The 13,270-nt window shown below is 44.3% G+C and overlaps 1 protein-coding gene across 1 annotated transcript in view; it reads left to right on the top strand.

Moving 5' to 3' along the window:
- Nucleotides 1–13,270, top strand: part of LOC123492686 (predicted GPI-anchored protein 58) — a 33,684-nt gene that overhangs the window by 5,897 nt on the left and 14,517 nt on the right. The window contains exons 4-5 of the mRNA XM_045225468.1: nucleotides 2,651–2,907; nucleotides 10,531–10,608. Of these exons, the coding sequence (XP_045081403.1) occupies nucleotides 2,651–2,907; nucleotides 10,531–10,608 (335 nt within the window). The remainder of the gene's footprint in view (nucleotides 1–2,650; nucleotides 2,908–10,530; nucleotides 10,609–13,270) is intronic.

Here is a 13,270-nt window from a genome sequence, read left to right as displayed (position 1 = left end):
GGAATGTATTTGGAAATACACTTGGAAAGTATTGGCACTGGACACAGTTAAATAGAGCAGTAAAACCTATATCAGTATATCTCTATGAAGGTACCATGTTCACAATAAAGATGTGTCTGAATTCACTCAACTGCATATTGTGGTCTATTGTCCTTTACAATCCCTGTCTGTGTGTTTTCCAATGGCCATTTTGTCAGTCAGTCCTTCCAGACAGTTCTTGTGGGTGTAGGATCAAACGGATGGGGTAGTTATTGTGGGAAGGACGGTGTTTCCCTGCTCAGTTGATCTCCATCTCCATGCTTCGTAGCCTCTGCTGTCTAAATTGGCCCTCTGGCTACTGTGATTGTGATACTAGGTTTGTCTGGGTAAGAGCCGTGTGCGCCTGACTCGACCTGCGCACACACACACGCACGCACACACACACGCACGCACACACACGCACACACACACACACACAAAATAGTGTGAGATACAATTGGTCTCACCTTCATATACACACACACACACTACTCTCTCTCTCTCTCTCTCTCTCTCTCTCTCTCTCTCTCTCTCTCAGGGCTGAGAATGAGTGATAAATTAATCTCTTTCCAGATTATTCCACACATTCAGGGTTTGGGTCAATTGAATGTAACCCTTGACTAGCGACAGTAAATATCTCATTAGGGCTGTAAATAAAATAATAGGATCTCTGGCAGTTTCTTAATGAGCTGTGTATTCCTCCAGGACACAGAAGAGGTCTTGGCACACTTATGGAGACTAAACCTTTGTTTGGTTTATCAGGAAAATGAATATTGCTGTGATTGATTTCTGCGCTACTTTATTTCATTTATTATACGTTTAGTTAATTTAGTTATATTTCTATATTCTATTGTGCTCTACTGTATCTAAACCCGACACCTAATACATCTAATATATGATATATGTTATATTATAAACTGGGTGTTTCGATGCATGAATGCTGATTGGCCGGAAAGCTGTGGTATATGAGACCGTATACCACGGGTATGACAAAACATGTATTTTTACTGTTCTAATTACGTTGATAACCAGTTTATAATAGCAATAAGGCCTCTCGGGTTTGTGGTATATGGCCAATATACCACGGCTAAGGGCTATATCCAGGCACTCGCTGTTGCCGTGCATAAGAACAGCCCTTAGCCGTGGTAGATTGGCCATATCCCCACACCCCATCGTGGGCCATATACCACACCCTCGTGCCTTTGTTTGCCTATTAATATATTGATTTGGGGTAGAATAGACACCTCAGCTTAAGTATAAAGACTGTATAGAATGTACAGAGAAACCCTTCAGAATATCCTAAGGTGTGTTTAGTCATATTGTTTTACATTGACGTTTGACGTGTCCCATTTGGTTTTCACACACAGCTCATTTGTCTAAGCTTCATGCGTTTTTATATTTGATTTCATTTACTAATAGTCCATCTAATAGCATCCCTCGGATCCTCCACGATCTGTCTGTCAACAATAACTCTCCCCACCAGCTCTCCTTATGAAATCTAGCAGAGCCTCAGCAAGTGCTTCTGATCCGCCCGTGTGAAATAAACTAAAGCAATGGAGATGTCTGTTTATGATTAGCCTGGGTTATGTAAAAGCATGGAATGAGAGGTGTGTGTACATATCTGTTTCTGTATGTATGCAGTTGCCCTTGTGTGTGTGTGTTTTGGGATTATTTGTTGTGTGTGTGTGTGTGTGTGTGTGTGTGTGCTTGAAAAGCTACCTAGCCCATCTCTCGGCTGACCTTCTATTCCAAGGTCAGCTTTTCAGGCGGGCTTACAGGGGAATGATACAGAAGATTATTGCATCGATCAATAAGCTCAAAATGAAGCAAAGGGGAGTTTTGGGTTATTGACTTTCTCATGTACAGTGGTAGCTTTACATTTAATTGTCTCACTCTCTTTTTATTTAGAGCCAACTGCCATTTAGTGCATTCAGGCCTCTGAGGTGCCTGAAGACCAATGAGGTTTCACACACACACACACACACACACACATCTCGGGCATCCCATTTGAAATGCACCCTCATCGCTCAATTATTTACACTGTTATGCCGTTGTATTGGCTTGTTTTATTGTGAGCCCATTCAAAGCAAATAACACTATAAGTTAGCATTTTTCATACAACTCTTTCCCATGTGTGATTCGGTCCAAGGCGTCAATTCTGAGGAGATTTGTCGGAGAAGAAACCTATTATTGATATCCAAGATGCGTAGATACCTCGGTGTCTCATCACCGCACCGTTCAATCCAGGTCGGGTAACTCAGAAACCCTCTCAGGTACTAAAAATCCTATAAGGAGAGCTTGAACGAATCCAGAGAATTTCAGTGTCAAACTCAATATTTCTCCCATAATGTACGTTGCTGCTGACGCCCTCGGCTCTTGTCTCTGATAGGTTTAATTTTATTCATCTACAGATGTATGATCTCTTAATTTGATCACCCTGTTGCAGGAGGACTTTCCAACAATGCAGGAAGTGTTGTACTTGTAGTGTATTTACGGTTTAAAGGCTTCTTTAGTCTGTAATTTCCACTTTTCCCTTACAATTTTTTTATAAACCCCTACAAAATGTCAATTAATTATAATACACATAATAATTCACATTTCCTGTTGCTGCAGGATTATTTCCCTGCTGTAGAAAACTGGCTCAAATTTCCATCTCTCGCTTTCTCTAGTTTCATCACCCTTTCTTTATTTTCTTCCTGTCAGGCTCTGGCAAGCGAAACTCTCCGCGAGGTGCAGGACGCCAAATCGCAGCTGAAGAGGAAGAGGGTGGAGAAGAAGAAGGCAGTAGGGGGGCTGTCCAAGCAGTCCATGGTCAAGGCCCAGTCCATCGCTGCGTCCATCCTCAACATGACCGAGACGGACCTTGCTGACATGCTGGACACCGACGAGGTACAGGTTTACGACCCCTAACAAAATCACTGATCGCGGAGCAGTTTTTATCCGTCTGAATTAGTCTCTGCAGGTAGATGATGCACCTTTAACCACATATCTAAGATCAGATGATGCCCAAATCCCCAATCCAACATGGCTGAATCACTGATCTCAGTGCAGTTTTTGTCCGTCTGAATGAGTCACTGCAGATCTAGGATCAGATTACGCCTATCCCCGATCCTTACCTTGACAACTAGCAGGATGGACATAATATCTGACCCTGTATCATTTGTTAGTAGACATCTTCTACCACCTTCACAATGACCCTGTGGGAACAGATACATGTATAGTTTACCATCACTGACAGGAAAACATGGAAAGACAGTTGACTTGTATTGAAGTCCCAGTTCAGTCAGCTGACTCTAACCGGCACTTGGCCTCTGTGGTGATTCAGTCTCAAGTCAGAAACTGTGGTAAATGTAGCTATACGACCTTTCTAGTCATTGACTGGATAAGCATGGGTGAGTAGGCATACATGAACACTTAGGGAGGTGATATGTGCCTATTTTAAAGAACACAACTAGCCTGGTGGTCTAGTCTGTTTGGGATTTTTTGTAGCAGCAGTGGCAGAGTTAGCATATGGGGGTGCTTGGTCTTTCTGGGGTCTTCCTGGGGCATACATCTATACATCTACAGTGAGGGAAAAATGTATTTGATCCCCTGCTGATTTTTGTACGTTTGCCCACTGACAAAGAAATTATCACTCTATAATTTTAATGGTAGGTTTATTTGAACAGTTAGAGACAGAATAACAACAAAAAAATCCAGAAAAACGCATGTCAAAAATGTTATAAATTGATTAGCTTTTTAATGAGGGAAATAAGTATTTGACCCCTCTGCAAAACATGACTTAGTACTTGGTGGCAAAACCGTTTCTTGTAGTTGGCCACCAGGTTGCACCACACCTCGGAGAGATTTTGTCCCACTCCTCGCAGATCTTCTCCAAGTCATTAAGGTTTGAGGCTGGCGTTTAGCAACTCGGAACCTTCAGCTCCCTTCACAGATTTTCTATGGGATTACAAGGTCTGGAGACTAGCTAGGCCACTCCAGGACCTTAATGTGCTTCTTCTTGAGCCACTCCTTTGTTGCCTTGGCCGTGTGTTTTGGGTCATTGTCATGCTGGAATACCCATCCACGACCCATTTTCAATGCCCTGGCTGAGGGAAGGAGGTTCTCACCCAAGATTTGATGGTACATGGCCCGTCCATCGTCCCTTTGATGCGGGAAGTTGTCCTGTCCCCTTAGCAGAAAAACACCCCCAAAGCATAATGTTTCCACCTCCATGTTTGACGGGTGGAGATGATGTACCCGGGGTCATAGGCAGTTCATTCCCTCCTCCTCCAAACCGGCGAGTTGAGTTGATGCCAAAGAGCTCGGTTTTGGTCTCATCTGACCTCAACACTTTCAGCCAGTTCTCCTCTGAATCATTCAGATGTCCATTGGCAAACTTCAGACGGGCCTGCATATGTGCTTTCTTGAGCAGGGGGACCTTGTGGGTGCTGCAGGATTTCAGTCCTTCACGGCGTAGTGTGTTACCAATTGTTTTCTTGATGACTATGGTCCCAGCTGCCTTGAGATACGTTGACAAGATCTCCCGTGTAGTTCTCGGCTGATTCCTCACCATTCTCATGATCATTGCAACTCCACGAGGTGAGATCTTGCATGGAGCCCCAGGCCGAGGGAGATTGACAGTTATTTTGTGTTTCTTCCATTTGCGAATAATCGCACCAACTGTTGTCACCTTCTCACCAAGCAGCTTGGCGATGGTATTGTAGGTCTACAATCTTGTCCCTTACATCCTTGGAGAGCTCTTTGGTCTTGGCCATGGTGGAGAGTTTGGAATCTGATTGATTGATTGCTTCTGTGGACAGGTGTCTTTATACATAACAAGCTGAGATTAGGAGCACTCCCTTTAAGAGTGTGCGTCCTAATCTCAGCCATTCCCTGCAGTATCCCTAAAGACACCTGGGAGCCAGAAATCTTTCTGATTGAGGAGAGGGGTCAAATATTTATTTCCTCATTAAAATGCAAATCAATTTATAACATTTTTTGACATGCGTTTTTCTGGATTTTTTGTTGTTATCTGTCTCTCACTGTTTCCAAATAAACCTACCATTAAAATTATAGACTGATAATTTCTTTGTCAGTGGGCAAACGTACAAATTCAGCAGGGGATCAAATACTTTTTTCCCCTCACTGTACATTATAAAAATTATATATACAGTATATTACAATTGTTTTGCAGTGGCGTCCACGATCCCCTAAATGCATATAGGGGAAACACTAGCTTTATGTATGGCATGACAATTATAGAAACATGGCTACATACAGTATGGAACCAAGCTAGGATACAACTATCTCTCATTCAAGAGAAGAAAAAAAACTCACACTCTCATTCACTATAAAAGTTATTTGGCTCATGGCTTTTCTTGTTCAAGAAGAACCCTTTCTTTCACGACAACAAGCTCTATCTACAGTATGTCCCCACTTCCTCCACATAGATCACTCCTTCTCTCTCTCCTCCTCCCTTGTCGTCAATTAACCGACACTGCGTTACAATCAACTTCCTGTCTTCATCACAGGATGAGAGAGTGTATGCCAGCCAGGAATCAGCCACCACCTACCCTGGAATGACAGGGCCTAGATACATTTGAAGAAATGCTCCAACTTATCAAAGCTTAATGAGCGTGAAGTGTGTGTGAGGTGAGAGTCGCTCCGGGTGTGTTTTAATGGCGGCTAATGGCATTCCGCCTGGTCAGCTGTGTTTGTGTCTGTTGGTGTTAATTGCTTGTCCGTGGATCACGGCGCTGTCGGGTGCTCAGGGACCCACCGGAGAACGGGTAAGTGGTCTGTCACAGGAAGGGTGTGTGCGTGCGTATGTGCGGTTGTGTGTGGGTGTCGGGAGCGGAGAGGAGCCAGTCACGGTGTGTTGCTAATTGAAAATCCCCCAGGAACCACGGAAGGACTAGGGTGGAACAGTAATTGTGTGTCTGTGTAGATCTACATCTCAGCCTGCTGAGAAACTAACTGGAAGTTACCAGGAAACCAGACGTGTTTTAATCCGTCCAGGCTGTAATTCACCTACTGCATACTTAGTAACAGATTCAGTTTTCCATCAGGTATTTTACTGTGTCAAATTTGATGTTGAGATCTATCTTTCTGCGGCTGAAAGACTCAGACAGAGCTGAAAGGGGCAGCAGTGTGGTTCTTTCAGTTTGAGAGGAGGAATTGTTATCCTGCTATGCCTTTTATTAATCTTTCACTGTTACTGAGGGTGGTTGTGGGAAAAGGCCCTTTTGTTGTCACGGCCCTCCACCACACAAACACACACACACACGCACACTCGCACACTCTCAGCCTCAGCATACTCTCTCCCTCTCCCTGCCACTCCATCCAGCTGTAGGCAGGCAGTAAGAGAGTGGCGGTAGCGGTCAGCTCCTTCTCCTTGGGCAGCAGCAGCTTGTTGTGGAGTTAATGATGCGTCTGTAATAAGGACATAATTGCCAGGCCAGTTTGTTTTCCAACAGGGCCCCTAATGAGAGACGGAGGGTCAGTGTATTGTTATGCATCCTCTGAGGGGCCACACACACCCACCCTTCTCACCTCTGTGGGAGGCAGAGGAGGCAGGAATGATGAGGAGCCCACCATCAAGGCAGCCCACACCTCACCTCTCTCTCATTCTATCGCTCTCTTTCTCATTCTATCTCTCCCTCTCTCCCTCCTCTCTCTTTCTCTACCTTTCTCTGCATCTACCTATTCCCTCCCTCCCTCCCCTCCCTCCCTCTCCAGTCACACTAATGAGGGCCTCTGAAGACATGGAAATTAGCCGTGCGCTGACGCTACCACCAGGCCCCACCATCCTCATCCATCGAGGGGATAGGAGAGCAAGGGAGGCCCTTCTAGGGGGAGACGAGCCCTACACACCTTATCCTCCATCCCCCGACCCCTCCCCCCTCTACCTCTTTGAGAGGCAACACCTGCGGTTAAAAGCCGTGCAGAGTTCTGTTAAATGGGACAAGTAGCTTGCGAAATTATTCACCCCCCTTGGCATTTTTCCTATTTTGTTGCCTTACAACCTGGAATTAAAATCGATTTTTGGGGGGTTTGTATCATTTGATTTACACAACATGCCTACCACTTTGAAGATCAAAATATTTTTTATTGTGAAACGAACAAGAAATAAGACAAATGAACAGAACTTGAGCGTGCATAACCATTCAACCCCCCAAAAGTCAAAACTTTGTAGAGCCATCTTTTGCAGCAATTACAGCTGCAGGTCTCTTGGGGTATGTCTCTATAAGCTTGGCACATCTAGCCACTGGGATTTTTTCCCATTATTTAGGCAAAACTGCTCCAGTTCCTTCAAGTTGGATGGGTTCCGCTGATGTACAGCAATCTTTAAGTCATACCACAGATTCTCAATTGGATTGAGGTCTGGGTTTTGACTAGGCCATTCCAAGACGTTTAAATGTTTCCCCTTAAACCACTCGAGTGTTGCTCTAGCAGTATGCTTAGGGTCATTGTCCTGCTGGAAGGTGAACCTCCGTCCCAGTCTCAAATCTCTGGAAGACTGAAACAGGTTTCCCTCAAGAATTTCCCTGTATTTAGCGCCTTCCATCATTCCTTCAATTCTGACCAGTTTCCCATTCCCTGCCGATGGAAAAACATCCCCACAGCATGATGCTGCCACCATCATGCTTCACTGTGGGGATGGTGATCTTGGGGTGATAAGAGGTGTTGGGTTTGTGCCAGACTCAATTTTAGTCTCATCTGACCAGAGTACCTTCTTCCATATGTTTGGGGAGTCTCCCACATGCTTTTTGGTGAACACCAATTGTGTTTGCTTATTTTTTTCTTTAAGCAATGGCTTTTTTCTGGCAACTCTTCCGTAAAGCCCAGCTCAGTGGAGTGTATGGTTTAAAGTTGTCCTTTGGACAGATACTCCAATCTCCGCTGTGGAGCTTTGCAGCTCCTTCAGGGTTATCTTTTGCCTCTTTGGTATCTTTGTTGCCTCTCTGATTAATGCCCTCCCTGCCTGGTCCGTGAGTTTTGGTGGGCGGCCCTCTCTTGGCAGGTTTGTTGTGGTGCCATATTCTTTCCATTTTTTAATAATGGATTTAATGGTGCTCCGTGGGATGTTCAAAGTTTGTGACTTCTGAAGGTAATTTGGCAGGGTGTTTTTCTTAGCTCACCGTGTAATAGCGAGTCCTTTTGGCGGGCCGGCGCCTGCAAGCTGACTTTGGTTGTCAGTTGAACGGTGGTGCGGCTGACTTCCGGCTTAAGCAAGCAGGGTTTTAACAAGTTGGCGGCTAGGCGGGTCATGACCTTCGCCTCTCCCGAGCCCATTGAGGAGTTGCAGCGATGAGACAAGGTCGTAACTAGCAATTGGGAGAAAATGGGGTAAAAACTACAATAACAAAAAAATAACAAAACTAAATAAGGAGACTGACAAATACCAAGGCCATGGTACCTTTCTTTTATTTTAGAGAGATCTCTTATTTTTCATGAAAGCTTCATTTTCTGACCTCACCTCAGCCTCAGCCTTTATTTTTGTATCTGCATTGAAATTCAAGCATTGGAATTTGGAAGTGAAGTTGCCTAAATTTAGCTAGTGATTTTCTGGTTGTACAGAGAAGAGTGATCCTGTGAGGCTCAGTTGGTGGAGCATGGCCAAAGGGTCGTGGGTTGATTCCCGCTCGGGCCACCCATACTTAAAGTGTATGCATGCTTTGGATCAACGCTTCTGCTAAATGGCATTCGGAAAGTATTTAGACCCCTTCACTTTTTTGACATTTTATTACGTTACAGCCTTATTCTAAAATTGATTACATCGTTTTTCCCCTCATCAATCTACACACAATACCCCATTATGACAAAACAATTTGCTAATATATTAAAAAATAAAAACTGAAATATCATATTTACATAAGTATTCAGACCCTTTACACAGTACTTTGTTGAAGCACCTTTGGCAGTGATTACAGCCTCAAGTCTTCTTGGGTATGAGCCTTACAAGCTTGGCACAGCTGTATTTGGGGAGTTTCTCCCATACTTCTCTGCAGATCCTCTCAAGCTCTGTCAGGTTGGATGGGGAGCGTCGCTGCACAGCTATTTACAGGTCTCTCCAGAGATGTTTGATCGGGTTCAAGTCCAGGCTCTGGCTGGGCCACTCAAGGACATTCAGAGACTTGTCCCGAAGCCACTCATGCATTGTCTTAGCTGTGTGCTTAGGGTCGTTGTCCTGTTGGGAGGTGAACCTTGGCCCCAGTCTGAGGTCCTGAGTGCTCTGGAGCAGGTTTTCATCAAGGATCTCTCTGTACTTTGCTCCGTTCATCTTTCCCTCGATCCTGACTAGTCTCCCAGTCCCTGCCGCTGATAAACATCCCCACAGCATGATGCTGCCACCACCATGCTTCACCGTAGGGATGGTGGCAGGTTTCCTCCAGACGTGACGCTTGGCATTCAGGCCAAAGAGTTCAATCTTGGTTTCATCAGACTAGAGTATCTTGTTTCTCATAGTCTGAGAGTCCTTTAGGTGCCTTTTAGCAAACTCCAAGCGGGCTGTCATGTGCCTTTTACTGAGGAGTGGCTTCCGTCTGGCCACTCTACCATAAAGGCCTGATTGGTGGAGTGCTGCAGAGATGGCTGTCCTTCTGGAAGGTTCTCACATCTCCACAGAGGAACTCTGGAGCTCTGTCAGAGTGACAATCGGATTCTTCATCCCCCGATTGGTCAGTTTGGCCAGGCGGCCAGCTCTAGGAAGAGTCTTAGTGGTTCCAATCTTCTTCCATTTAGGAATTACATTACATTTTAGTCATTTAGCAGACGCTCTTATCCAGAGCGACTTACAGTTAGTGAGTGCATACATTTTCTTACTGGCCCCCCATGGGAAACGAACCCACAACCCTGGCGTTGCAAGCACCATGCTCTACCAACTGAGCTACAGGGGTGTAAAATGTAAATGTAATTTAAGAATGATGGAGGCCACTGTGTTCTTGGGGACCTTCAACGCTGCAGACATTTTTTGGTACCCTTCCCCAGATCTGTGCCTCAACACAATCCTGTCTCAGAGCTCTACGAACAATTCCTTCGATCTCATGGCTTGGTTTTTGCTCTGATATGCACTGCCAACTGTGGGACCTTATATAGACAGGTGTGTGCCTTTCCAAATCATGTCCAATCAATTGAATTTACCACAGTTGGACTCTAATCAAGTTGTAGAAACATCTCAAGGATAAACAATGGAAACAGGATGCACCTGAGCTCAATTTTGAGTCTCATAGTAAAGGGTCTGAATACTTATGTAAATAAGGTATTTATTTATTTATTTTTTGCAGAAATGTCTAAAACCTGTTTTTGCTTTGTCATTATGTGGTATTGTGTGTAGATTGATGAGGAAAAAAGTTAATTTAATCAATTTTAGAATAAGGCTGTAACGTAACAAAATGTCAAAAAAGTGAAGGGGTCTGAATACTTTCCGAATGCACTGTATTATTATTATTATTATTATTATTATTATTATTATTATATATAAGATGACTGTTTGTTCGTCTTTGGTGGTTGTTTTGTGTCTCTCTGCAGGAGGGGGATGATGTGGCAGCAGACAGTAGGCGAGACCAGGACTGGTTGGACCAGGTCATGAAGATCCTCCAACAACAGGTCTGGTTTAAAGTCTGTTAGTGTTTTTAGAAGCTAGTATTACAGTGCCTTGCAAAAGTATTCATCCCCCTTTGGCGTTTTTCCTATTTTGTTGCATTACAACCTGTAATTTAAATGGATTATTGGTTGGATTTCATGTAATGGACATACACAAAATAGTCCAAATTGGTGAAGTGAAATGAAAAAAATTAACTTGTTTATAAAAATTCTACAAAATAAATAACGGAAAAGTGGTGCGTGCATATGTATTCAACCCCTTTGCTATGAAGCCCCTAAATAAGATCTGGTGCAACCAATTACCTTCAGAAGTCACATAATTAGTTAAATAAAGTCCACCTGTGTGCAATCTAAATGTCACATGATCTGTCACATGATCTCCGTATATATACACCTGTTCTGAAAGGCCCCAGAGTCTGCAACACCACTAAGCAAGGGGCACCACCAAGCAAGCGGCAACATGAAGACCAAGGAGCTCTCCAAACAGGTCAGGGACAAAGTTGTGAAGAAGTACAGATCAGGGTTGGGTTATAAATAAATATAGTCTAAACTTTGAACATCTCACGGAGCACCATTAAATCCATTATTAAAAAATTGAAAGAATATGGCACCACAACAAACCTGCCAAGAGAGGGCCGCCCACCAAAACTCACAGACCAGGAAGGGCATTAATCAGAGAGGCAACAAAGAGACCAAAGATAACCCTGAAGGAGCTGCAAAGCTCCACAGTGGAGATTGGAGTATCTGTCCATAGGACCACTGTAAGCCATACACTCCACAGAGCTGGGCTTTATGGAAGAGTTTTTTATATATTTTTTATATATATATATATATATTTTTTTTAATGGAAGAGTTGCCAGAAAAAAGCCATTGCTTAAAGAAAAAAATAAGCAAACATATGGAAGAAGGTACTCTGGTCAGATGAGACTACAATTGAGCTTTTTGGCCATTAAGGAAAACGCTATGTCTGGCGCAAACCCAACACCTCTCATCACCCTGAGAACACCATCCCCACAGTGAAGCATGGTGGTGGCACCATGTGGGGATGTTTTTCATCGGCAGGGACTGGGAAACTGGTCAGAATTGAAGGAATGATGGATGGCGCTAAATACAGGGAAATTCTTGAGATTTGAGACTGGGACGGAGGTTCACCTTCCAGCAGGACAATGACCCTAAGCATACTGCTAAAGCAACACTCGAGTGGTTTAAGGGGAAACATTTAAATGTCTTGGAATGGCCTAGTCAAAGATTTCTGTACACCAGCGGAACCCATCCAACTTGAAGGAGCTGGAGCAGTTTTGCCTTGAAGAATGGGCAAAAATCTTGCAGCTGTAATTGCTGCAAAAGGTGGCTCTACAAGGTATTGACTTTGAGGGGGTGAATAGTTATGCACGCTCAAGTTTTCTGTTTTGTTGTCTTATTTCTTGTTTGTTTCACAATAAAAAATATTTTGCATCTTCAAGGTAATCAAATGATACAAACCCACCAAAAATCCATTTTAATTCCAGGTTGTAAGGCAACAAAAGGGGGGGGGGGGTGAATACTCTCGCAAGCCACTGTATCTACAGTAGTAAAGATCAGTGGTGTAGTAGAGGGTAAACACACACTGTATATATTTTTTAGAGTTTTATATTTTTGGGGGTAAATGCGTTGAAAGTACTTTACTCACTGCGAACGGAGATCAGAGTTTACCCACCGATTTTTATTTACAACCACATCACTGGTAATGATAGTTCAGCCATTGTTGTCTCACATAGAGATGAACCAACAAATGTTTGTCTAAATCAATAATGAACTAGTTACAATGAAGAGTAGAAAACACTGAGGATAGCAGAGTGTGTGTTGTTTACGAGCACTTGTCTGTGTGTATGTGCTGTCAGCTCTGTGTGATACGTTTCAGATTGAGTGTGTCTCCGTGTCCATGTCAATTCTCGCTGCAGGCACTCATGCGTCGCCTCCGCACCACGACACACACCGGCTCCTCCTATGACCTTTTCACCTCCCCTCACACACACACACACACACACACACACACTGGCTCCACTCAATCCATGTTTTTCCCTTCCAGCCAGACAGCTCTCAGGCCCCCACTCCACCACTGTCCTCCTGCATTCCTTCCCTCCCTTTCTCTCTTTCTCTCTCTCGCTCTCTCTGGCTCAGACCCCAAGGCAGCTTGTTAGTGGGGAACTAAATATTGATTTGGCGTTGCTGTCGATGCCGGGAGAATGAGCGAGCATCCACCAGAGACGGTCCACCGGCAGGCTGCTATCGACGTTTTCCGCGGGCAGAGGAGAGAGAGGGGGAGGCAAGGGGGATGACAAGGCTGAGACTAGCCCGCGGGTCCCGGAGGGGGCCACAGACACTGCCGTGGTGACCCCCCTCTCTCTCTCTCTCTCTCTCTTTTTCTATCCATCCCCTTTCAAGTCTCTTTTTTTTGTGCTATCGGTCTCTCTCTCTCACTGCCTGGCTTAATAAACTCACAGTAACTCTAGAGGGACAAGGATCTCTCTCACACACACACTCACACACACACACAGATCAAGGGGAGTTTGTTGGTAGGTGAGATTTTACACCAGTAGTAGAAAAAGGAAGCCCAGTGTGACTGTGGTTAGTTGTGCTAGTGATGTGTACTGTACTCTACAGCATCTGTCTCTCTGTCTCTCTG

This window comes from Coregonus clupeaformis, chromosome 15, assembly GCF_020615455.1.
Source record: "Coregonus clupeaformis isolate EN_2021a chromosome 15, ASM2061545v1, whole genome shotgun sequence".
Classification (NCBI taxonomy): Eukaryota; Metazoa; Chordata; class Actinopteri; order Salmoniformes; family Salmonidae; genus Coregonus; species Coregonus clupeaformis.
This window is presented reverse-complemented; position numbering and strand designations above follow the sequence as displayed.